This window comes from Schistocerca nitens, chromosome 5 (assembly GCF_023898315.1).
Source record: "Schistocerca nitens isolate TAMUIC-IGC-003100 chromosome 5, iqSchNite1.1, whole genome shotgun sequence".
Classification (NCBI taxonomy): Eukaryota; Metazoa; Arthropoda; class Insecta; order Orthoptera; family Acrididae; genus Schistocerca; species Schistocerca nitens.
The window spans coordinates 845,647,847-845,673,046 of record NC_064618.1 but is presented as its reverse complement, the minus strand read 5'-3'; the positions used below and the strand labels follow the sequence as shown (position 1 = coordinate 845,673,046).

Sequence of the window (25,200 nt, the reverse complement as noted above, 5' to 3'; positions counted from 1 at the left end):
CTAACAAAGGACAACTAAACAAGCAGAAAGATACATATGTTCAGGAAACTAAAAAATCAGTAGTGTCGTACCTCAGTGAGGAACTTGAAACTTTCAGCACAGGGCAGGAGCATGTAGAGGAAATATGGCTAAAGTTTAAAAGAATAATTGACCATGTAATGGATAGATATATATCCAGTAGAACAGTGCATGAAGCCTTTAATGACTACCATAGCAGAATATCGTCAAATGATATTTCTCAAAACCCAAAGAAATTCTGGTTATGTGTGAAGACTGTTAATGGCACTGAAGTTAAGTGTCCAGTCCCTAGTGAGTAAGACAGGAACTGAAATTGAGGGTAGCAGAGCAAAAGCTGAAATACCTAACTCCGTTTTCAGGTGTTCCATTACAAAGAAAAACACAGGAGAACTGTCCCAATTTAATCGACGTACCACTGAAAATATGAGGAAACTAAATATTTGTGTCAGTAGTGTTGAGAAACAGGCACAATTTAAAGACACATACACTCATTCAGTCACAGCTTTGTCGGAAAAAGAGAAACTCTCGCCATTCGTTCAACCGAGCAAGTACATCTCACGCATACATGACCACCAACTCTTGACGTCTTGGGCCAGAATGCAACTATCACGTGGGATGGAAGTGGCAGTCTGGAGGGGGCAGGGAAGGGGAAGGGATAGCAGTGTACAAGTGGGGGGGGGGGGGGGGGAGTAGTGCTGTCTGGTAGTGTGTGCGGGGACTAGAATGCCAGCAGGCACAGTGACAGGAGGTTGTGGGGCAGGGAGGTGGGGAAAACGGAACAAAAAAGAAGAGTGGGGAAAGATGGGCAGGTGCGCTATCAGAGGGTGGCAAACTGAGGATTGGGGGGGGGGGAGGGGGGCAGGGGGGTAGGAAACTGTAAGGTTGATGGTGTGGGAACATTGTTACCATGGTTTGTGACAAGGATAATTATGGGAGTGGAGAATGTGTTGTAAGGCTAACTCGCATTTGTGCTGTTCAGAAATGCTGGTTATGGAGGAGAGGATCCAGATTGCTCGGGTAGTGAAGCAACCATTGAAATAAAGTGTGTTAGCTGTACTTTGCTCTTGCCCACAGCTATGCGGTGAACGTTCAACCTGGTGGGCAGCTGGTTAGCAGTCATACCAATATAAAAAGCTGTGCAGTGATTGTAGCAAGGCTGCTTTCACAGGTGGCCCAGCGCCTGATGCAGTAGGATAAAGTTATTATAGGATTGGAATAGGAATTTCTGGATGGGTGGACTGGGTAGGTCTTGCCCGGAGTCTTCCACAGGGACAAAATCCTTGTGGCAAGGGGATGGGATTGGAAGTGACATATGAATGAACTAGGATGGTTGGATGGTGGACCACCACTTCAGGAGGGGAGGGAGGGATTTCGGGTAGGATGTCCATCTTTTTGGGGCATGATAGGCAATCAAAGCCCTGGTGAAGCATGTGGTTCAGTTGTTCCAGTCTAGATTGACATTGGGTAACAAAGGGGGCAGCTCTTTGTGGCTGGTCCTTGAGGGTGGTGTGAGGAATGGGGATCTGAGGGGAATTTCATGGGAGATTTGTTTGTGGACTACGTCTCAGTGAAACCCCCAGCATCCTGGGCAAGGGAGTTCTTGTAATCGCAGATATGCCATCACCGGGTGGCCAGGCTGTATTGAAAGAATTTTTTGGTGTGAAAGGGATGACAGATGTCAAAATGCGGGTACTGTTAGTGGTTGGTTGGTTTAATGTGGACAGAGGTGTGGATGGAGCCGTCAGAGAGAAGGGGTCAACATCTCGGAAGGTGGCATGCTGGGTTGAGGGGGACCAAGTGAAGCGGATGGGAGGAAAAGTGTTGAGGTTGTGAAGGAATGAAGACAGGATATCTTGACCGTCAGTCCAGATAATTGAGATATCAGTGGACCTGAACCAGGCTATGAGTTTGGAATTTGGGAGGCTAGGAAGGTCTTCCCTAGATGGCCCATAAGCGGGTTGTCATGGGAGGGCACCATGTGGGCCTAATGGCTGTGCCACAGATTTGTTTGTATACAATTCCCTTCAAAGGAGAAGTAATTATGTGTTAGGATAAAGTTAGTGAAGTGTGTGAAGAATGAGGTAGTGGTTTCGGACTTAAGACATTGGGAAAGGTAGTGTTGGATTGTGATAAGACCACAGTCATGTGGGACGTTGGTGTATAGGGAGATGATGCCAACAGTGACGAGTAGGGATCCGGGAGGTAAAGGAGTGAGGATGGTGGAGAGTCAGAGAAGTGGTAGGTACCTTTGACATGGGAGACTAGGTTACAGGCAGTTGGTTGGAAATGTTCGTCAATGAAGGTCGAAATTCTTTCATTGGGGGTACAATAACCAACCACAATGGGACAACTAGGATTGTTGGGTTTGTGGATTTTGGGGAGGTTGTAGAAGGTGGGTGCATGTGGTATCATAGGGGAGAGGAGAGAAGTGGATTCAAGGGAAAGATTCTGGAAAGGGTCTAAGGCTTTAAGCAGGAATTGGTGACTGTGTTGGACTTCTGGGATGGGATCACTGTGGCAGAGTTTATAGGTGGAGGGGGGCAGATAACTGGCAGAGGCTTTCTGCTAGGTAATCACTGAAATTTATAACAACTGTGGGGGAACGTTTGTCTGCGGGTATGATTATTTCAGGATTAGTTTTGAGTTTCTGTATGGCTGCCTTTCTTCTGCTGAAAGGTTGGTATTCTGAGGAAGAGACATGAGGAAGGATGGTGAGGCTAAGTTGGAGGTAAGTAATTCCTGGAAGGTGGCCAGTGGGTGGTTGGATGCACCGTAATCTTGGGCAGCAAACAGTGGAGCTTAGTGGAACATTGTTTCAATTAGGTGACACAGCTACCAAGGACGCTCTGGCACAAGATCCCTCTCCCCGGAAAGATGAATCAACTAAACTGTGAGGAATGTGCTTGAAGGTAGATTCGCGGGATAAAATACCATCCGGAAACAGCTAAGCTACTTTGGGTGGACTTTACTGCTGCTTTACCCGCAAACGCACTATATAGACAAAAAATGGAACTGCTTGAGGAAAATGATGAATTAGACACAGTATATTGTTTTGTGCACTGGAGTATAGTTCATACTGCAATAATTGATGTAGTACAGAAGATACCAGTGCATGTAGATAATTTTGGGACAGAAGACAAGGAATTATGAAAGGAATGTTAGCAGCAAACATAAGTGCCTTAGAGGAAGATGATTTTGATTGGTCAGATGTAGACAACAGCGACAAACCAGCCACCTACAAAACTGCATTGCGCCAGAAGATATCACGCTTAAAAGGTACAGGATATGATAGAAGCAGTGTTGAATGACTTTCAGGATATGTTTACTTCTTGGTGATTGCTACCAGCAATGAATATCACACAACACAGGATTCCAACAAGAGATAATATGCCAGTTTATAGGAGACCGTACAGAGTTCCTCACCAGTTACAACTGTGACTTGGTGAATTCATAGATCAGCAATTAAAGGATGCTATAATAGAGTATTTGGATTCGCCATACAGTGCAAATGTCATAATTGTGCCAAAGAAATCTGCTGATGGTGCAAAATCTTATATATTCTGTTGTGATTACAGGCTTTTTAATAGCAAAACAATTTCGAACGAGTATCCATTACCAAACATTGTAGATAACATTGACCATCTTGGTAACAGTAGGTTGGGAGTGGGTACCATCAAATAGAAGTTGCACCAGAGTACAGACATAAAACTACTTTCTCCACCTCTTGAGGCCATTGACAATTCTTAGGAATGCGTTTTGGATTAAAGAGTGTCGCCACAACATTCCAAAGATTGCTAGATGGTGCATTACATGGGTTAAAACCTCTACAATGCGTGTGCACCTCAATGACATAATCGTATTTTCAAAAGACATCAAGGAGCACGTAATTCACTTATGAGAAATTTTCAATGAGTCGGAGATGCTAAATTATCATTGAATTTGGAAAAGTGGGTTGACCTTATGAGAGCACTTCCTCTTTCCGTTCTGGTAGGTACGCCCCTTTAGGCCACAGATCGTCCTATCTTCACATAGGTATGCCTGCCCTTTATACTTAATGATTGCCAGGTACGCCCCCCTTATCCTTTCTGAGTAGGCCTCATGGTTCAATATCCGATTATACATTTCGGTGTATACCATAATTAAGTATGTTCTGGTAAAGATATAAATCTAACTTAAAACTTCGCATTCATTCTTTAACATAGCATTCACTCCCTAGAGTCCTCCTCTACTTATCAACTTCTATACTATTAACAGATACCATGTCAACATATACTATTCATGTCCCCCTATCCTTCAATTCATTAGAGTATTTATTATACTGACATTTCTTATTGATCAGCATGATTAACGTTCTCTCCTGCTTTCGTTTCCTCTCTTTGCTCATGCCTCTTTCTTAGTTTATATACACCTTTTCTTATGTATATTTGATGTAGAACCGTCAGACAGCATCTTATAGTTGCGTGCATATTTCTAGATGTACCCACATTTTCTCCTACAACACTTGGCGGTTCTCACATCTTGACAGTCTAATAGTCTGTAATTGTATGTTTATGTCTAAGTGTATACTTGTGTATATGTGTGTGTGCATTTGTGAAGTCTGATTTTTCGACCTTCTTATCTAAAGATAAGATTTAGGTTATTAGAAACCATGGAAATAAGGAAGGACTTCAGCGATGTTAAGTTTACGAATGCGGAAAAGGGGAAAAAATAGACGTGTCCTCAAGATGAGAAGTAACAAGGAAAAAATAGATGTGGTTGCTAGGATCGAAGATGAGAAAGAAGGTAGCCCCAAAGACAGGAAACCCTGCCCACCCCCTTCCCCAGGATCCCTACCTCTCAGGTACTTCAGTGAGACGCTGGAGGAGGTTGGTTGTTAAATCGTCTCCTACAGAACGGACTTGTCCCACCTTCACTGTCGAGGTCACCCGAAGGAAATCCTAGCAACCCTATGGAAACGGCAAATGATGATGAATCAGGCACACTTGTTTGTGAGGGTTGTTTGAAAGGTGTGATGTGTGTTTTGTGTTAGTCATGATTTATCTGTTCTTGTAAATCAAGATTTTAGCTACGATACCCACTCCTTTCAAAATTTATACAAACCCTCCCATCTATGTCACATGTTATAAAAGGTATAAAATACTCTATACAAAATAGAAAAGCTATACATTTCGGTCTAACAACTGTTCAGTTAGTCACGCCATATTACATTTTCCACAAATATAATACTCTAGTTTTGAAAGCAATATATGAAGACTTTCCTACTGGCTTGCTAGGCCTAATGCAAGAAAGGATTTTCTGATGGGATTGTCTCCCTTAGTCTTTGGAGTTTCCACTCCACCACAAGGCAGAGGTTCCCTTCTCATTTACTCCCCAGAAAGGAGGAGGGTTGCCTCATCTGCCAGCTACGCCATTCCGAAGTCTTCCTTCTATGCCGTCACTGCCATTAAGGTCTTACCCATAACCCTGGGCATGGGTTCCGTGTTATACCCCATGGGTTTGGGTCCCTGCCTGAACTCGGCCATCCTAGCACTCTGGCCTACTGAAGAGTAGGATGCCCACCCCTGCGACATGGGCGCGCCAGACAGCAATTACCCAAGTGGAGGAATAGGGAAGGGGACCCTACCTGCCTGGAGCCTGGTTAATGATTGTGTATAGTGCCACAATCAAAGGATGGAAAGAAGATGGGAGTATAACAAAATGATGATGATGGTTTTTATAGACATCGAAAAGGCATATGACTCAGTTAACAGGGAAAGACTCTGGGAAGAAATGAAGTAGATAGATATAGAAGATGGATACATTAACGTAATAAAGACAATGTACAGAGGACACAATTGTAGAATTAGAACACCATTGGGGAACTATGAATACTTCAAAATAGGACAAGGACTTAAGCAAAGAAGTATTCTATCTCCTGCACTTTTTAATGTTGTGATGGAGGGAATGAATAGGGCAGTTAAAGATAAAAGAAAAAGACAAAAAAAATGATTTTTGCAGATGATATGGTAAAATGGGATGATAAAGAGAGAGATGTACAGTTATAACTTGATGCGTGGAAGGAAATAATGAAAAAGTATGGATTAAAAATAAATAAAGATAAGAGTGAAGTATTGGGATTTGGAAGAGAGAAAGGGATCAACAGAAATAGTACCTTGAATGGAGAACCCCTCAAAGTGGTAAAAAGTTTCACTTATTTAGGGAGTGAAATATCAAGGGAAGGAAGAATAACTAACGACATTAATAGGAGGTTACAGAAGGGAGGCAATTTCTACCAAACAATAAAACACCTGATTTGGTATAAGGAAGTTTCAGAAAAAGCAAAACTCCTTATGTATAAGAGTTATTACTTCCCCATTGTCACATATGGCAGAGAAACGTGGACAATGACAGAAAGGGACTGGAGCAGACTGCAAGCAGGGGAAATGAAATTTCTCAGAGCAGGGAAAACAAGAATAGGCAGAGTAAGGAATGTAGATATTAGAAAGGACCTTAAACAAGAAAGTATGAGAGAAGAAATTGAAAAAAAGAGATTAAGATGGTATGGGCATGTTAAGAGGATGCATGGCAGACACTCCCCAAAATTATGGAAGAACTAAAGATGGATGTGAAAAGACCTAGAGGGTGCCCAAGAACACGGTGGAAAATGGGAGTGAGAACGTGTGTGGAAAGGAGAGGTGTGACCTGGCAGCAAGTGGAGGAAGGAAAGTGGTGGGAGGACCGAGCCAAATGGAAAGGACTCGTCAGTGCCCAGACCCAGCAGTAGCTGGAGCAAGCTTCGGATATAGATAGATAATACTACTGTCAGTTTATTTTATCTAGATATCACTTTATTTCCATGATTCTCTTAAGTTGTTTTGTTTTATAGTCATGTTCGGTTTTCTAAGCAATAAGACTCCAGGATAGTTCTAGATTTTAAAGAATAGATGACAGAATAGTTTAAGATTTTAAAGGTATTCGGTGGAGGAAACTATTTGGAAAAACACCGAAAACAACTCTGGATCTGATGGTTGTCAGCCAGCTGGTGTGGCCGAGCAGTTCTAGGCGCTTCAGTCCAGAACCGCGTGACTGTTACGGTCGCAGGTTCGAATCCTGCCTCGGGCATGGATGTGTGTGATGTCCTTAGGTTAGTTAGGTTTAAGTAGTTCTAAGTTCTAGGGGACTGATGACCTCAGATGTTAAGTCCCATAGTGCTCAGAGCCATTTTTCTGACAGTCGTCACTGTGCCCGTTAACTCGGAATGTTAACGTCCCTGGGGGATAAATGACTCCACCCGGATCCCATGGATCTGATATTAACTTTTCTTGAGCCCTGCAAGATCAGTATTTATGTTTAAATTTATTTTGAAAGTCTTCCAAAGATGAAAAATTCTCAATATTTACTGTACCCCACAGCAAATTCGATTTTCTTAGAATCTTCCCAATTTTTTGGTAATGCTTGGTTAAACCTTTTTAAGAAATGGGTCGGATGTACATCTCTATCTCGCTTAAATTTAGGGAACTGTCTAGATAACCATGAATTAGCCCCCATTGTAAATCAGTTACAGCTTCACTAATTAACACCACATTAGGCGATGTTACCCTTTTTACTACTTCGTCCTGGATAAGCTTGAATTCTCTCCACAAGTCATCTATACCCTTCCTGGTATCACTAAGTTCAGAAGACAGACTAAGCAATACGTTTCCAGAGGTTATTCTCTCAGTAACTTTTCGATCTGTAACTTCATCAAATTGTCCCTCCAAACTACGTACATTTTTGATATCAGAGTTTGTTATTTTCTCTTTGAACTTTCTTTCTGCATTATCTATTGTGTACTGACACCTGTAATTTGCGACTGAATAATTGGTATTAATTCATTATTCTTATATACACGCTCTTTCAAAGTATTCAATCCCTGCTTTACAGCACTAAACTTAACATTGCACACATTTTCAAAAGATCCTAATTTTTCATTAATTTCGGATTCCACATTATTACATCTCTCCTCAATGTTAAATTTTAAACTTTTTGATAAGTCTTGGAAGTTATCATTCTGTTTCTAATATCAGTTAACATTTCATTTACACGAATGGTCAAGGAATTAATCAATTCATTCTTTAAATCTATTTTTAAATTCTCTACTCTACTATTTAAGGCGTCAAATTCAGTCTTAAGAGCACCCATGCCTGCTTTCTCGTAGATTACTAACTTCTGTGTTTTGCGAGTCGACTTTGGCATTTAGCAAACCTAGATTTGTCACTTGATTATTCAGAGTTTCACTCAGGGCATTTAGAATTTCCCACTGAGCATTCAAAACTTCACTCTGTGTATTTTATTGTGAATCTAATGAGTTTAACTTAAGACTCTGAGCAATTAAAACTTAAATCTTGGTGAAACTTCCTGGCAGATTAAAACTGTGTGCCCGACCGAGACCCGAACTCGGGACCTTTGCCTTTCGCAGGCTAGTGCTCTACCATCTGAGCTACCGAAGCACGACTCAGGCCTGGCACTCACAGCTTTACTTCTGCCAGTATCTTAAATCCGGGTATTTAATTGAGAATTTACCAAACTTAGTCGCACTCTGAGCTTTGATTAAATTTACCAAGTCGCCCAGTCAGGTGTTTCTTTGCTAACTCTCATAGCCATAGCTGGTTCTTGAGTGTCTTTAGTTTGTTGTATATTGTCCATGTTTTTATATGCCTTAGCCCTAGTAAGCAATTAAAACTAACTATAAATACTATAATTACACAATAAAAGTTCACTCAATAGTATGTACCACTTCATGCTAAAGTAATGAAGTTTTGTTTCACGCTCACCTGGCATAGAAGTCTTGTTGTGTAGGTGGGCAGATGTAGAGGTAGGACAGCGCTGGTGAAAAGCAGCTGGTGCTAGCAGTGTCGGATGTAGGTTGGTTTCCATGTCTGCGTCCCCATGATGTGATGTGTATGAGAGCTGTATACTCCCCGCACTGGATCTTTTTGGTCAAAGTGTACTACGCATATTTCTTCTTAGACAGATACATTGAAATCTTCTTTGCTGTTTTATAGTTGTGAATTTTCCAAGTCTTCACCATTTTTCATTCAAATTTTGCTTCATTGGATACTTGAACATATTCCAATGTCTCAGAGTAAATCCCTTGTCGTATTATGTTTGGTTGCTAGGACAACACGTAACAACTTCTTCTCTAGTTTTTGATTTCGGGTCTTTCACACAGGTCGCCACATTCTAACATTTTTGATACCGATTTAAAGCGGAAAGTAGATGTACAAACTTCCCACTTATTGTATATGAGGTGACTTACTTGAGATTCAAAGCCGATCTTCTTGGCTAGCTGGCTGCTGGAGAACACTCTTGACTTCTTCTCCGTAGAATGATGCTAGGTACGGGAATATTTAAGCCTCTCTCTCTACTTGTGAAATAAGTAGATAGGCGAACTTTACTTTTCGTCAACCAACAGTATATTTGAACTCCATACAAAATAAATTCCAGTAAGTCACTCGCTGTGTCCAATGTCAGAAACAAATTTAATTACATTTATAATAGAGTTGTCTTAATGACCGTGACACTACTTCACGTGAATAATAGAAAAGGTCTTGCCTCTAACAAGGCTGGATTAAGTTTTCAAGATTACTTTTTCAATTGTTCTTTCACATAACAATAGTCAATGACACAATAGACACAGAGCTGCATAAAAACTCCCTGGTTCTTCCTGTAGAACAGCTATGGATTGCCTGACAAGTACTTTTCGGTGCCGTTAGACTGCCACGTCTTCTTCCTTCTCGCGCTTGATTTTAAACCTGCACACACAAACATTCTGAAGCAGAATTTTGTGGTCCACGCAAAGGTTTTGGCAAGGTTGCAAAGTTGAACAGGATACTTACCATCATAAACGTTCTGCAGTGGCACAGAAAACAGCCCAGAACCATAAACAGGCCGCAACCACAAATCTGTTATCTGGTCTACACCCCCTTCCTATATAGCAGCCTCAGTGGAAACCACCATTTCCATGTCATCCACTACTGCAAACTGCTGACAGTCTGAGACAGTGACCAGCTACTGCATGACAACAGCCAGACTCCGGTCGTTGGCCTCTGTTCCAGATGTTTCCAAGCGACATGGAAACACAATCTCTTCCACAAAGTCATCCCTGGGCAGCAATATTTAAACCACCAGGTCCAGTCTGTTGTCATGAGTACAGCTTGGCTAGTCATCACAGTACATAGGACACAGCTATGACCATCATCCCCTGGTAACAAACCGATGAGCAGTGTCTGTCTGCCTGCACCCAGGCAGCCAGCACTGTGTCACCATTTCATGGTTGGGGCCACACAGTGATTTCCACCCTACTTCACTACTCTGTGGTCTTCAGTTTTATATTCCCACTGAATGTGCCTGCCTAATCCTAGCTACTCCCTGTCTCATGCTGGCCTGCCGTCCTGTCTCGTGCTCTCAGGATGTCTGGGCTGACTTGCTTGGGTCCGAGGAACATCACCTGCTGCCTTGTGTCTGCCTGCTGCAGATGCACTGCTGTGCATTCATGAATGATTTTTAGTAGAGTGTTTTTGCAACAGATTGGTCTAAATTGTCTGCACCTCCAGTAGGAGCCTCTCTCCCACATCCTTCCACTATAATGTGTTAAGTGCTATTTGCAGAAAAGGGTGTGTATTAAATATAAATCCAGACAGTACCACTGTTTGAGACTGGAGTAGAGTAGAACTGGTAGAAAAATGAATCGGGATATGACATTTAACAACAAAATAATTAATTATTGACAATATAATGTAACCTAGTGACAGTAGGAGAATACACACACAAAAGGGTTTAACTTTTACAAATTTCGGAGCCAGTAGCTCCTCCTTCTGGCAGAAGAGTTGAAGGGGAAAGAAGAGGTGTGAATCAAAAGGACTGGAGAGATTTAGGGAAAGGGATACAGTTCAGAAAAGTCACCCAGAACCTCAGATCAGGGGAGACTTACCGGAAGGGATGAGAAGGAAAGACTGATTGCTGGGCACTGCTCCGGATGAGATTTGAAAACCTGAAAACTTAAGATGGGCAGCAGGGTAATATGCAACACAGAGATTACTACTAAAACACCGTGCATGAGAGTTAATAAGAGTGAAAAGCTAAGTGCATTGTATGTAACAGAGGTGGGAGGGGTGACGAAAAACAGACATATCAGAAAATGAAAGATGAAGAAAACAAAATGGAGTGAAGAAAGTTGTAGTTCTGTGAATAAATGCTGAGACAGAAGGAATTAACATAAATTAAGGTCAGGTGGGTGGCGGGAACCAAGGCATGTTGTAGCACTAGTTCCCACCTGCGGAGTTCTGAGAATCTGGTGTCTGGGGGAAGAATCCTGATGGCACATGTGGTGAAGGTACCGAGGTCATGACTGTCATGCTGTAAAGCATGCCCTTCAACAGAATATGCCGGCCGGAGTGGCCGAGCAGTTCTAGGCGCTACAATTTGGAACCGCGTGACCGCTACAGTCGCAGGTTCGAATCCTGCCTCTGGCATGGATGTGTGTGATGTCCTTAGGTTAGCTAGGTTTAAGTAGTTCTAAGTTCTAGGGGACTGATGACCTCAGAAGTTAAGTCCCATAGTGCTCAGAGCCATTTGAACCATTTTTGAACAGAATATTGTGTGCTGCCAGTATACACCCTCTGCCTATGCCCATTCATCCTAACTAATAACTGGGAGGTAGTCAGGCTGATGTGAAAGGGCAGACAGTGTGTACATAACAGCTGGTATATGACGTGTCGTTTCACATGTGGCTCTCCCTTTGGTAGTATATGTTTTTCCAGTTACAGGGCTGGAATAGATTGTGGCAGGAGGGTGCATAGTGCAAGTCTTGCTGCGGAAACGGTTACAGGAGTAGGAATCATAGGGTGAAGAGACGGGCACAGAAGGAGCGTAGAACCTGACAAGGATATTGCGGAGACTGGGAGAGCAACGAGAATCTATTCTGGGTGTGGTGGGCAAAATTTCAGGCAGAGTGGATCTCATTTCAGGGCATGATTTTAAGAAGTCATTGCCTTGTCGAAGTAGTTGATTAATACATTCAAGACCAGGATAATATTGGGTGACAAGTGTTGTTTTTTACAGGATTTGATGTGATGGCCTGGGAAATCTGCTTTTGAACTAGGCATGACGTTCACGACCTTGGTGCCTGTTTCACCCCACGTGCCATCTGGATTCTTTCCCCAGACACCAGTTTCTCAAAACTCCGCAGGTGGGAACCAGTGCTACATGTACTTAGTTCTCACCACCCACCTGGCCTTAATTTACGTCTGTGCCTTCCACCTCAGCATATCTTCATAGTAACTACTCCTTTCTTCACTCTCTTTCAGTTATCTACATCTTTCATTTTCTGACCTGTCTTTTTCACCCTCCTCCTTCTACTTCAGTTACGTACAATGCACTTAGTGTTTCAATCTTATTAACTCGTGAGTGATGTTCTGGGTGACTTTTCTTAACTGTACCCCTTTCCCTCAGCCTCGCCTGTCCTTTTCCTTCACCCTCTTCCTTCCCCTTCTATTCTTCTGCCAGGAGGAGGAACTACTGGCTCCGAAAATTTGTAAAAGTTAGACCCTTTTGTGTGTGTATTCTCCTACTGCCACTAGGTGAGTAGATTTTTTATCTTTTCATTCACAGAATGTGACATTTGATTTTTATCATTTGGAACTTGAGGCAGGAGACAGGAAAATAGAAAACAGGAAAAATAAAAGGTTTGATATATTAATGCTGGGGCAGTAACTTGAAAGATGGATTAGGCAGAAGATAAAAGAGAGTAGATAGAAAAATAGTGCTAAAAGAGCAGTCTGTAATTAAGAAAGAGAATGAACAATTGTTAGAAGTGAATGAAGAAGGAAAAGAGCAAGGAATTAATCTAAATGAAGACTGAGGAGGTACTGAGAGCAAAGTTTGTGTTTGTTAGTTTTAATCTCTGGAATTCTAAAGCGTTTGTTCACACAGGGATACACATGACATGAGCAGTAAGGAAAGTGCAACACCACCTCCCAACTCAACAAAATGTGAGTAATTTTATCAGTCGCACCTGTGCTCTTAGATTGTTCTCTACTTCTGCCCGATGATGACAATGTCTACTTGATATTTAAGTTGCATAAAACAGTTCTTACTGTAGAGTCACTCCCTTCAGCAGGAATCATGTGTAAGGACATATGTCACAGGATGTTACACAGCCAAATAAGTACAGAAGTAGGATGGACAGTAGTAGATACTCTCAAAGTTGTGAGATGAATTTCAGCAAATCTTATTCGGGGGTTGAAAGCAGAAGAGTATTATAGTAGATGTGGGGTTGATTGTTTTGGAAGTGTTTCTTAAATCTGGGCATTACAAAAGTCATGTGCTTAACATAATGTTATTTTATAAATATTTTGCTCCGATTGATTTTAGCCCAGTGCGACCGTGGTAGGCCAAGGTGTTCTCTTCACACAGGTCCAGTTAAGTTGTTTCAGCATTCTTTGATATGCCTAGCTGTTATGTGATCACGTGCTTGCTTAGTGTAAACATATTTTTCCTGTAGATATATAGAGGTATATAAGTGTATTATCTCTTTGCTTACAAGTTCTTTCTGCAAATGTTTATTAGTAATATCCAGATACTGTGGCAATTTGCATGGCAACTTAGGATATCAGTTATTGATTAGTTATTGGTCATGTTGCTACAGTGTTAACTGGAATTGATCGATCCGACATTGGTCTTCCCTCTAGATTTGAACAGCATTGCAGCACCTCTCCAACTGTATTGAAATAGAACCTCAGCATTGAACGAAACAGGAGCCTGCCTGAAATCCAGGTATAGGTGCTTTAATCAAGAGAAACTACATGGTACCAGAGACTTTTTCATATCTCGAACGTCTATGATGTATATATGCAGATTGAAGTGACAAATGAAAATTTGTACCAAGGGCGGTGTTCGAACCCAGGTCTCCAGCTCACTAGGCAGATGTGCTAATCACTACACCACCCTGGCACAGTGGTTCGAGAGAAAGATTTGAGACTTCAAAAGATCTCTGGTAGTTTCATTTGGGTAAAACGAATTAAATATATTTTATAAAAAATATTTACCTTGCATCACCTTGCTGGCAAAGACAGCAGTTTAATCGAAAAGTCTGTAACAGAGTGAGTACTCAAGATAATTAGTAAATTTATCAAGAAGGTTAATTCATTTTAGCAGAATAACTATTAAAAGTTAAATCAACAGATTTGTATTTACTCCAGTTTCCACAAGAAACATCTTGTTTCTTGTGAAACTGTTCATGGTGTTGATTATTAAGATAAATAAACAGAGGAATCTTATTCATAGATGGATAGATGGATTTTGAAACAATTGGTGTATATTTATGTAGGATTTATAGTTTCAGTAAGTGTTCCAGTCATCTAATGATTTTTGTTTAGTGTCTAACAAATATGAATGAGTAATAAGTTTTTCACTTGAAATATTTCTTACATTTTAATAAATATTATGTTACTTCATGTATTTTGAGGTAGTCTTCATTACAGGAGCAAAGAGCGATGGCACTATCCTAGTGTGGGACATTGGATACCCAGTACCTCCAAAGTATGCAGTGAAATTTACTACACTCCATCAGTTATCATCAAAGCATGAAGTATTTCAACTTGCATACTGTTTGGAAACTAAATCTCTCCTGGTATCATGTGCAGATGGTATTTGTGTATGGTCTGGAGATGTCAGAGATACTAGGTACTTTAGTGCTGATTAATGATGACAGATATGTAAGTGTAAAATATAAGTCATATTATATATACAATCTCTCTTAGTCTCCAGGAGAAAGAACTGAAAATGCCACCAATGCCTGGCAGTATTAATGTCAATAGTCCACAGCTGGTTGACTCAATTGAAGTTCTAGGCTGTGGAAGAATTGCTGCAAAATGTGCATTGCATGGCGCCATTTATATATGGAGCTTAGCAGAAACTTTAAAAAGTTGTAAAAGTAGACGCATTGTGAAAATACTTCCAGCGTATACATTAAAATGGAGCAACACAGATAATTACTTCATGAACATGGGATTTAGCAAAGGTAAATATTGTTTTCCTTCCACAATCATAAATTGTTGTGAATTTATTAATGCATGGCAGATCTAACTTATTGTTCATTGTATTGTTTCTTATATCATTTTCCCTACAATGCCTTTTCACTGCTTGAACTAGGTCTATAAACCCCTCTGTGGGTGCAGTCAGTAGGAAGTGAATATCTCAGTTTTAAACATGGCTGAAGCAGTAACTGTTGAAAATCTCCACAGTAAATGATAAGAGTGAAACAGTTGCAGGATAAAGATCTATTGAAATCCTTGACCACGGTTTCAGTATATCTAAATATACCTTCATCAGAAGCAAAAATACACTAAAATCACATCCTGCAATGGAGATACATAAAACAATCATGCCAAAGGCATTGTCAGTAGTTAAAATTAAAATATCACCTCCATCCGTACAGCATAATTATGAAGGTATATTTAGATATACCAAAATCATGGTCAAGTATTTCAATAAATCTTTATCCTGCAACTGTTTGGCTGTTATCATTTACCGTCAACTGAATATCTGCTTCAGCATCCACTAATGGTTGTGACTATGGAACATTATGCATTGAAACAAGTGAGGATATTTCGTTGCTTAACTGGATTGTAAGGGAAGTATAAACTCCTGTTAAAAAGCAACAACAGTTCAGGTAAGGGCTCTGATGAAGTAGTTGAGGCAATACAGTCATGAACGGCTAATCTTTAGGGGGACCTGCCACACCTTAGTTGTGTCATGTTTGGACATTTATGCTAGGTTCTATCTATATCTACTTGTATTTCTCTTGCAGCTTATGAAACTTCTAATAATAAAAATAAAGTGGAAAATCTGGACTTTTAGTCACTAAAATCTTCTGTTTTCAAATATCATTTGAGTTAAAATCTTTGATCTTTTGACAGTTATCGCTGCCATCACCTTCAGTGCTTAAAATTACTGTCAGTGGTAACAAGTTGTCATGCATACAAGAAGTCGCTATTGAGTTCATCCAATGTCGTCTTCAGGGTTTTGACTTGATACTTGTTTATTTTACAACTGCCTTATGATAACCAGATACATTTGTGGCTGAGTAATACAGTAATAACCGTGATGTGTAAGTTGTGCTTCAACTTTAAATTCCCAGATCAGACTTAGGGCATAGCTTTTATATGTCAAGATATTTAAGGTATGATTAGCATAATGTCAAGCTAACAAAGCCTCATAACTCAGATTATTAATGTTGAGTTGTGTGTTTCTACATGTTAAGAAATGTGTCGTGCATAAAAACGCTATATCGCAATACAGGTATGCTTTGCTCATTCTGCAGCAAAGGATTGAAAACTCGTATCTTATAACAGTCAGATCTTAAGGCATGAAACCCCATACCTCAGAAGAATGTTTCTGTTTGGAAATTTACCACACTTTCTTCATTGTTGTGCCAGTTTAATAATTATTTTGTTTGTTGTCAATATTTATAACATTATTTTTGAAATTTAACAAAATTATCATTAAACTATAAAACTGGTTTTCTAGTGTAGTGATAATGTAATAAGTAGTTAATTGTTCAAGTGATTAACTAATGTGTGTAGAAGATTAAATGAACTATGTAAAAATGGTGGGGTCCACAAACAATAAAGCATCCTGTTTTCAGTACGAAAATAAGCAGGTGTAGACCTATATTAAAACAGAATTCACCAATACAATTAAGGCTAGCTTAGCTTTGTATTGCGATTCTTTCTCCTGTCTTATTATATGTTAATGTGCCAAATCTGTGGACATAGATGGTAATATGCTTTGGTCAACTACAGCTTCTCCCCATCTGCTGAAGAGATACAATGTAGTAGTCAAGCAATAACTTTTTTATTTACTAAAGCTCAAACGCCAATCAACTGAAAAACATAAGTCAATACAAAGAATACTTATAAAAATCAAAGAGTAAAGCAGATTGTCCGTGCACTCGTCGCCACAGAATAATGTGTTTCATTGTGCATTCACAGATGTTGTTCTGGTGACTCCCACAGTGCTATAGACCTATAATAATTATACAGAGTGGCACATACTGTATAAATTTTACATCCAAGCAGCAAATTTTCTGGAGGTTTCTATTAATATTGCAGGAAATGCAAATACAAGCAAATAACTGCATAACAAGAGGAAGTAAAATATTGAAGCTGCCCAACAATTATCTGACATTGCCTGCTCAAAAATTTAAATTGTACCACCAGAAAAATTCTTACTCGCAAATGAACCATCAGTATCTCATAATTTAAATGTATGGAATTCAGAAGACAGTGATTTTGTTGATCTGGGAACAAGTTATGAACCTGTTACAGCAGAGGCATGAGAAGGCTCAGTAGTAGATGATCTGAACCCAACAAGGAAATGGGGAAAGAAAGTTGGTACCAAAAGTCAAAGTGTAAGAGACCAGAAAACAGGAGGAAATAGTTTAAAGTCAATTTAAAATGAAGTGGTGTTAGACAATCAGAACAGAGTAGAATACAAGCTGAACGTGTGAACATTTTGAATAATGCTGTGAAGCTAGAACCTATGACTGAAGGTAATGAAATAACAGTGCATGCAAAAAAGTGAGGTAGACCCAACTATATCACAAAGAAAGTAAGCTAAAATTTCTAGGATTAAAGTCAAAGAATACAGAAATTCTATGAGTAAAAGACAGACAGATAGAGAGAGAGAGAGAGAGAGAGAGAGAGAGAGAGAGAGAGAGAAGGGGGGGGGGGGGGGAGTCAATGATGCTCATAGAAATTACATTGCAAACTGAAGAACAAGAGAATGTATTCTTCAGTATCTGAGGAGAACCGTAATCAAATATTTCATATATTCTTGTCAATTATGAATTGGAAACATTATAAAATATGGTGCTACCCTACCAGCTCAGAGCACCAGATTTGGTGGTTGTGTGTGTGTGTGATTTGCTTGCTTGCAAGTATAAATAGTGTGTGTTTTTCTCTTTCTCTTTCTCTTTTGATGATGAAGGCAGTGGCTGAAAGCTTTGTGTAAGTGTCTTTTAGTTGTGCCTGTCTGCAACTTAGCGTGTCTTCTTAACTGTAGTAACAATTTATCTTTTCCTAAGTTGTTGACATTCCTACATGGAGTTTCCATTGTTTGATTATTAGCTTGTGATAAATTACAGTGATCCAATAAACTCAGTTTTGTTACAAATTAAAATGTGTTGAGTACTGAACATTATTTTCACTGCTAACTCCTACCTGCATTTATTTGAAGTTTGTGACTGGATTTTTGGTTTTAGTGCATTGGTTGGCCCCTAGACTGTAGCATAGCCAACACTTACAGATCCAGCCAATTATTTGGAGACCCTGTAGATACTGACTTTCAAATTTACAATTTATTATTCATGCAGATGCACATGGGGGCTTAGTAGCTATAAGTTTAAAAAACAATTATTTTATGGAATCAACAAAATAGCCTCAAGTTAAGCTTCACCATTTATTTATCCATTAAGTTGCAGCTATCTGCTTATTAGCTTGTTGGTCCACCTTTTGAATGCAACACAGCAGCCATTCTATGTGGAATGGATTCGACATGTCCTTGGTAGGTTTCCAGAAGTATATGGCACCAGATGTCTGTACACAAGTCACTAAGTTCCCTCGAATTAAGGGCCAGTGATGTGTCAGTGCGGAGCTGGTGCCCAGTAGCATTCCAGGTTCCAACATGTTCAGATTGGCAAATATAGTGGCCAAGACATTACGAGTTCACTATCATGCTCCTCAAACCACTGTAGCAGAATTATGGTCTTGTGACATGGACAGTTATTCTTCTGGAAGATGCCCATATTGTTGTTGGGGAAGATATTGAGCATGAAAGGCAGCAATTGGTCTGCAGTAATATTCATGTAGTCTGCAGCTGTGGTGGTGCTGTCTTAGATTGGTGCTACAAATCTCTCAGATGTCAATGTCCTCCATGGCACAATACCGTCATCACCAACCTGTGTCTTTCATGCGAAGCTTGTTTCGAGCAGCTATTCATTTGGATGATAGCGTATCTAGACATGAGCATCAACTTGGTGTAACAAAAAATGAGATTCATCCAACCATGTAACATGTCTCCATTGATGCACATTCTAATCTCGAGATGGTGTAACTGATGGTGATGTTCAGTCAACTTGGGAGCACTTAGGAGTCATCTGCTGGGAGCCTTATGTTACACGGTGTACACAGAATGGAATGCTTTGAAACACTTGTTGCTGCATCTGCATTTTACTCTGTCATCACATTGCCACATGTCGTCACCTGTCCTGCTGTGCATCCAGTGAGCAGTCTAGGTGCTAAATGACATCCATACTGAGGAATGTCCATTCGGTCAGCTAACTGGTGATGGCTAACTGTTTTGAAAGAGTTATGGAACTTAGTCAAAAAATATATGAACAAAGACAAAATGCTTGAACAAAAACCACCTTTAATGCTCGTCTGAGCACAAAGTATTTCTTTCTGTACAGACAGTAAAGTTCCACTGAAGAAAAGTATGTATTTAACTACTGAACATGGCCAGAGCAAATTCTCCAAGTTGAGGCCCCGAGCCTGACCTGTAGGGAGGTCCCTCTAGGACAAATGTGAACTTGTAACTGCCCTGTCAGGGGCCGTCTCTTCTTCCTTTATACTGTGAGGCAGGCTACATCACCCCTTCCATGTCAGTTTTTCTGGCTATTGCCCTGCAAGACCTCCTGTGACCATATATGGTCAGCTTTCTACACTTCCAGTGTCTTGCTGCACTTAGTGGCTTCACATGAGCTCCACATTGGTATCTGGATATGCCTAAGCGAACATCTTCCTGGTGGCATTTTCTTTGTGCTCTCTCCACCAAAATGATTCATTTTTGGGTTTTGCTCTTTGCCTTCCAGGCTTTGTATTATCCTAATATGCGATACCACTACACCCTACCGCCACTCTATGACTAAAAAAACTTGTAACTGCTATCCTGAGCAACTACAAATTTTTAGTTGTATTCAGTTCTTGAGGGTATTTTCGTTATGTTGTTGTATTCGGTTCTTGAGGGTATTTTCATTCTGTTGTTGCAACTACAAAAAAATGTGTGTTCTTTTTACCATGCGTTTTCACTTTATTGAAGTAAAGCATCTGTAATTAAGTTATTTACATTTTGATTTGCATTAAGATCGAAAAACAGTTCCTTAACAGTATGTTGTTTTTTCCTTGTGGTGATTTCCTCTTGATTTCTCGCCAACAACAGGAAATGCAGTCTGCTAGCAGATCGTACGTGTTTTCCTTCTTTAGACACTGATAGTTGCAGTCTAATTTTTAGTTGCTTTATAGAACTGGACTTTTTCGTGTTTCACACAGCACACTGTTTCACAAATCACTGTTTTCTGTTTGTTTTTATACTTCTAAATATGTATTGTGATTTATGTTTTGTAGTGTTGCCAACATGACATTACCACTAGTTTGTCTTTTACCTATTCTATTTCTAGTTTACTGTATGTGTGTAATTCAGTTTCATTATGTTGCTGTGTATTCATATACTGTGTAAGAGCAGTGGAGGATGGTTTTTGTGTGGGGGAGGGAGAAGCAATGATGAGTGGACAAAAGTGTGATGGAGTGTGACTTGGGTGAGAAGGTGAGGAGCAAGAAGTGAAATGAAATTGGGAGGGGTGGGGGTTGAGTGGGAGAGGGTGTAGGATGGAAAAGGATCTTTTCTTTTTCATGTAATTTCATCAGCTGGGTTTCCAATATTTATTTGGTCATTACTGTTCATTTTACATTAATGCTTTGTGTACGAGGGCGGTTCAGAAAGTAACCTCCGATGGGTCACAGTGCGGGTTGTGGGGGGAGTAGCGACGCCATCTGTGCGTTCACGCACTCAACAGGTCAGTCGGCATCAAGCCGTGGTCGAGTGAACGTCGTACCTGCGCTAGTTTAGTTTTTGTGGCAGTTTGAAATGTGTGCTGCAATAGAAAACCCCGCCAAATGTGAAGTGCGTGCTGTCATAAGGTTTTTTACAGCCAAAGGATATTCTGCAGCAGCTATTCATCGTGAGCTTTGTGCTGTGTACGGACCAAGAGTTATGAGTGAAGGAGTTGTCCGTGAATGGGTACGTTTATTTAAAAGTGGACGAGAAAACGTTCATGATGAAGAGAGGAGTGGTAGACCATCATTGGTGACTGACGAACTCGTTCAGACAGTTGATGCAAAAGTTCGTGAAAATCGACGTTTCTCAATGTCAGAGTTGTCTACTGGTTTTCCACAGATTTCTAAGACTCTCTTGTACGAGATAGTGACAGCAAAGAGCTCAAAGATGCGGTCACAGGCTGGCTCCAGACACAAGCGGGTGATTTTTATGCAGAAGGAATTTCAAAGCTTGTGAAGAGATACGATAAGTGCCTCAATCGCTATGGAGACTATGTAGAAAAATAGTGCAAAGATGTTGTTGTAAGATGTATATATTAAAATATTTTTATTTAACTTGGTGTATTTTTTTAAATCAACCGGAGGTTACTTTCTGAACGGCCCTCGTATATGGAAATGTTCTCAGAAAGGGACGTAGTGTCTGTCTTGACTGATTCTTATGATGATGTTCATAGCTTTTCAATATTGCTTCATCCACGATGATCTTGTTTTGGATGATCAGCAGATGTTGAATGATTTCTACTGTATTTAAATGCTCTGATGTATTCTTTATATCTTGTGTCAAATGTTCTCCCAGTCATTACAGTGGATATCTTTTCACAATCTCTGGAGCTGATAGATACCAGATCGTTGGTACCTGTCTGGTTTTGATTTCAGTTTTGGGACATGCTTTTGTATTGAGTTGCTTGTTTTGTAAGCTATGATTATGCTTTTTTTAAAAAATATGTTACTTATTTTGTGTGTGAATTTGTTGTGTTAGGTCAGTGTATGCCATTTTTTATAGTAGTGCATGTTTTATGTGTTGGTGTGGTTTGGTTAATTTTTTCATTATTTGTGTGTTTATTTTTCTTTTTAGTTTGTCTATCATTGTTTTTTTGTATCCATGTTCAATGCCATTTGTGTTGTAATGGCTAGATCTTTCTGGTAATTAGAAGTGTTTAGGGGAATCGTGTTCAGTCTGATTAACATGTATGTGATTAAAGCCTTTTCGTGATTCTGTGGGTGGTTTGAGGTTGCATTTAAGATAGTGTCACGTGTTTTGTGGGTTTTCTGTACATGTTAAATATGTGTTTGTTATTGTCTTTTCTTATGGTTATGTCTAGAAAGTTGTGTGTTTCTTGGTCTTCTTCTGTTGTGAACTTTGTTTTTGTGTACAGTATTTTATGTCTTTGTGTAGTTGCTGTATTCTGTTTTTTGGTTCACTTCGCCCTCCTCGCCTTCTCATTCAACTTACACTCATCACACTACTATACACTTTTGTCCACTCATCATGGCTTCTCCCTCCCCCACAAAAAAACCTCCATCACTATTTCTTTACTATCCTTACAAGGTATATAAATACAGAGCAACATAATTAAATAGAATTAAACACATACAATAAACTAAAAAGAGTATAGATCAAAGGCAAACTATTGTGTTGGCAACACTACAAAACAAACCACAATACATATGTAGAAGTATAAACAAACAGAAACCAGTGGTGTGTGAAAGAGTGTGCTGTGTAAAACAAAAAAAATGCATAGTTCTATAGAGCAACTAAAAATTAAACTAAAACTATCAGTGTCAAAAGAAGAAAAGCACCAGTGACGTGCTAGAAGACAGTGTATCCTGATTTAGGTGAGAAATCAAGCGGAAATCAGTGTAAGTAAAATCCAACATATTGTTACCAAACTGTTTTTTTTATCTTAAAGCAAATCAAAATGTAAATAACTTAATTACAGACAACTGATGATGTTTTACCTCAATAAAGCAAAATGCATCTGATGAAAAAACACTTTTTTTCTAGCTGTAATAACAGAACAAAAATACCCTAAGGAATTGTAAAGCAATTATGGACAATATGGCCACACAAATGAAGAACGTTTACAGTTATTTGACAGTAGAACATATTTGCTTTACAAAAGAATTACATTATTGGTTTGCAATTAATGGACGCTTTTTGTGACTATTACAACTTGTTTTCTGGAAAGGAGGGGTATGCTCTTTATGTACAGTTGACTTAACAATGATTTCACTTCTTAATAAATAAGTAAAATTTTAATACCTGAAAAAAGGACACATTTATTTCGCACTTCTTATTATGGCTACAATTTGCTTTAAGCATTTGTCCAGTCCTACAACACTTAAGTATGGTATTTTGCCTTCATTTCTCAAGTATCTAACATCTGACTAGTGGCAGTGTCGTCGTAACTGCCGTTTGCTTCACATCTGCAGTGCAGCGAGCTACATTAATTTAAGTATTAACTGTATTTTTCTTATTTGTCACTTCTTTTTCCATGTGTTTTTGCCTTTGGGAAGCTTTAATTTTCGAGTACTAGTAATAGTATTCCATATATTTCGTGTTTGTTTTGAATACAGTCAGAGAGTCCCTTTAGTCAGCTGTAGTGCCAGTAGTGCTAGTTTCTGTTTTGAACACAGTCCAGAGACAGGTAGTGCTTATTTTCATTGTTTTCAACAAGAAGTGTCTAGTAACCACAGATTAGTCAGCTATCAGAAGTCTTTAGTGAATTAGCAGTCTAGTTAAAAGTCGATTACTTAACTCTCTACAGTAAATTGATTTCTTAGGATGGATAGGATGTGTGACTGCTGTGTACAGACGCAGGAGGAGCTGGCCCCTGTTCGTGAACAGCTGAATGCGTTGATGGCCACGGTCAGCTGTCTTAAGGCTGCTGCCTCGGAGTGTAGCGGCAGTAGTGGGGAATCTGGTGCGGCGCATGGTACACCCCAGGTGTTACATGCTTCACCCACGGTTCCTGCTGTCGAGACATCTTCGCGGGTACCGGGTGCGGTTCCTTCAGCAAGATCCGAGCAGGCACATGGGGGAGTGGTTTATTAGTGATTGGTAGCTCCAACATTAGGTGAGTGATGGAGCCCAATAAGGAAATAGCGGAAAGGTCGGGGAAGAAGGCCAGTGTTCACTCTGTCTGCTTGCCAGGGGGGTCTCATCCGAGATGTGGAGGAGGCCCTGCCGGCGGCGATAGAGAGCACTGGGTGCACCCGACTGCAAATTGTTGTTCATGTCGGCACCAATGACTCCTGCTGTCTTGAGTTCAGAGGTCATCCTCAGTTCATACAGGCGGATGGCGGAGTTGGTGAAGGCGGAAAACCTCGCTCGTTGGGTGGAATCTGAGCTAACTATTTGTAGGATCGTTCCCAGAACCGATCGCGGTCATAAGGTTTGGAGCCGAGTGGAAGGCTTAAACCAGAGGCTCAGACGATTCTGCGGAGATCTGGGGTGCAAATTTCTCAAACTCCGCTATCGGGTGGAGAAATTTAGTGTCCCCCTGAATAGGTCAGGTGTGCACTACACGCAGGAAGCGGCTACAAGGATAGCGGAGTACGAGTGGAGTGCACATGTGGGTTTTTTAGGTTAGAGAATTCCCTCCCTAGGCCCGACAAGACGCCTCATGTGACACGACAAGGTAGTAGTAGGCAAAATGCAACAGGGAATAACAATATTAATGTGGTGATAGTAAACTGCAGGAGTGTCTATAGAAAGGTCCCAGAACTGCTCTCATTAATAAACAGTGCAATGCCCATGTAGTACTAGTGACAGAAAGTTGGCTGAAGCCAGATGTAAACAGTAATAAAATTCTAAACTCAGATTGGAATGTATACCGCAGAGACAGGCTGGACAATGAAGGGGGAGGCACGTTTATAGCGATAAGAAGTGCAATAGTATTGAAGGAAATTGATGGAGATCCGAAATGTGAAATAATTTGATTGAAGGGCACGGTTAAAGCAGGCTCAAACATGGTAATTGGATGTCTCTATAGGCCCCCAGGCTCAGTAGCCATTGTGGCAGAGCACCTGACAGAAAATTTGGAAAAAATTTCGAGTAGATTTCCCGACCATGTTATAGTTCTGGGTGGAGTTTTAATTTGCCGGATATAGACTGGGAGACTCAAACGTTTATAATGGGTGGCAGGGACAAAGAATCCAGTGAAATTTTTTTAAGATCTGAAAACTACCTTGAGCAGTTAAATAGAGAACCGACTCGTGGCGATAACGTATTAGACCTTCTGGTGACAAACAGACCCGAACTATTTGA

General features: G+C 40.2%; 1 protein-coding gene across 1 annotated transcript in view; it reads left to right on the top strand.

The window, feature by feature from the left end:
* Window positions 1-25,200, top strand: part of LOC126259992 (leucine-rich repeat and WD repeat-containing protein 1-like) — a 137,154-nt gene that overhangs the window by 58,862 nt on the left and 53,092 nt on the right. Inside the window, exons 4-5 of the mRNA XM_049957127.1 lie at window positions 14,520-14,721; window positions 14,799-15,058. Coding sequence (XP_049813084.1) covers window positions 14,520-14,721; window positions 14,799-15,058 — 462 coding nt within the window. The remainder of the gene's footprint in view (window positions 1-14,519; window positions 14,722-14,798; window positions 15,059-25,200) is intronic.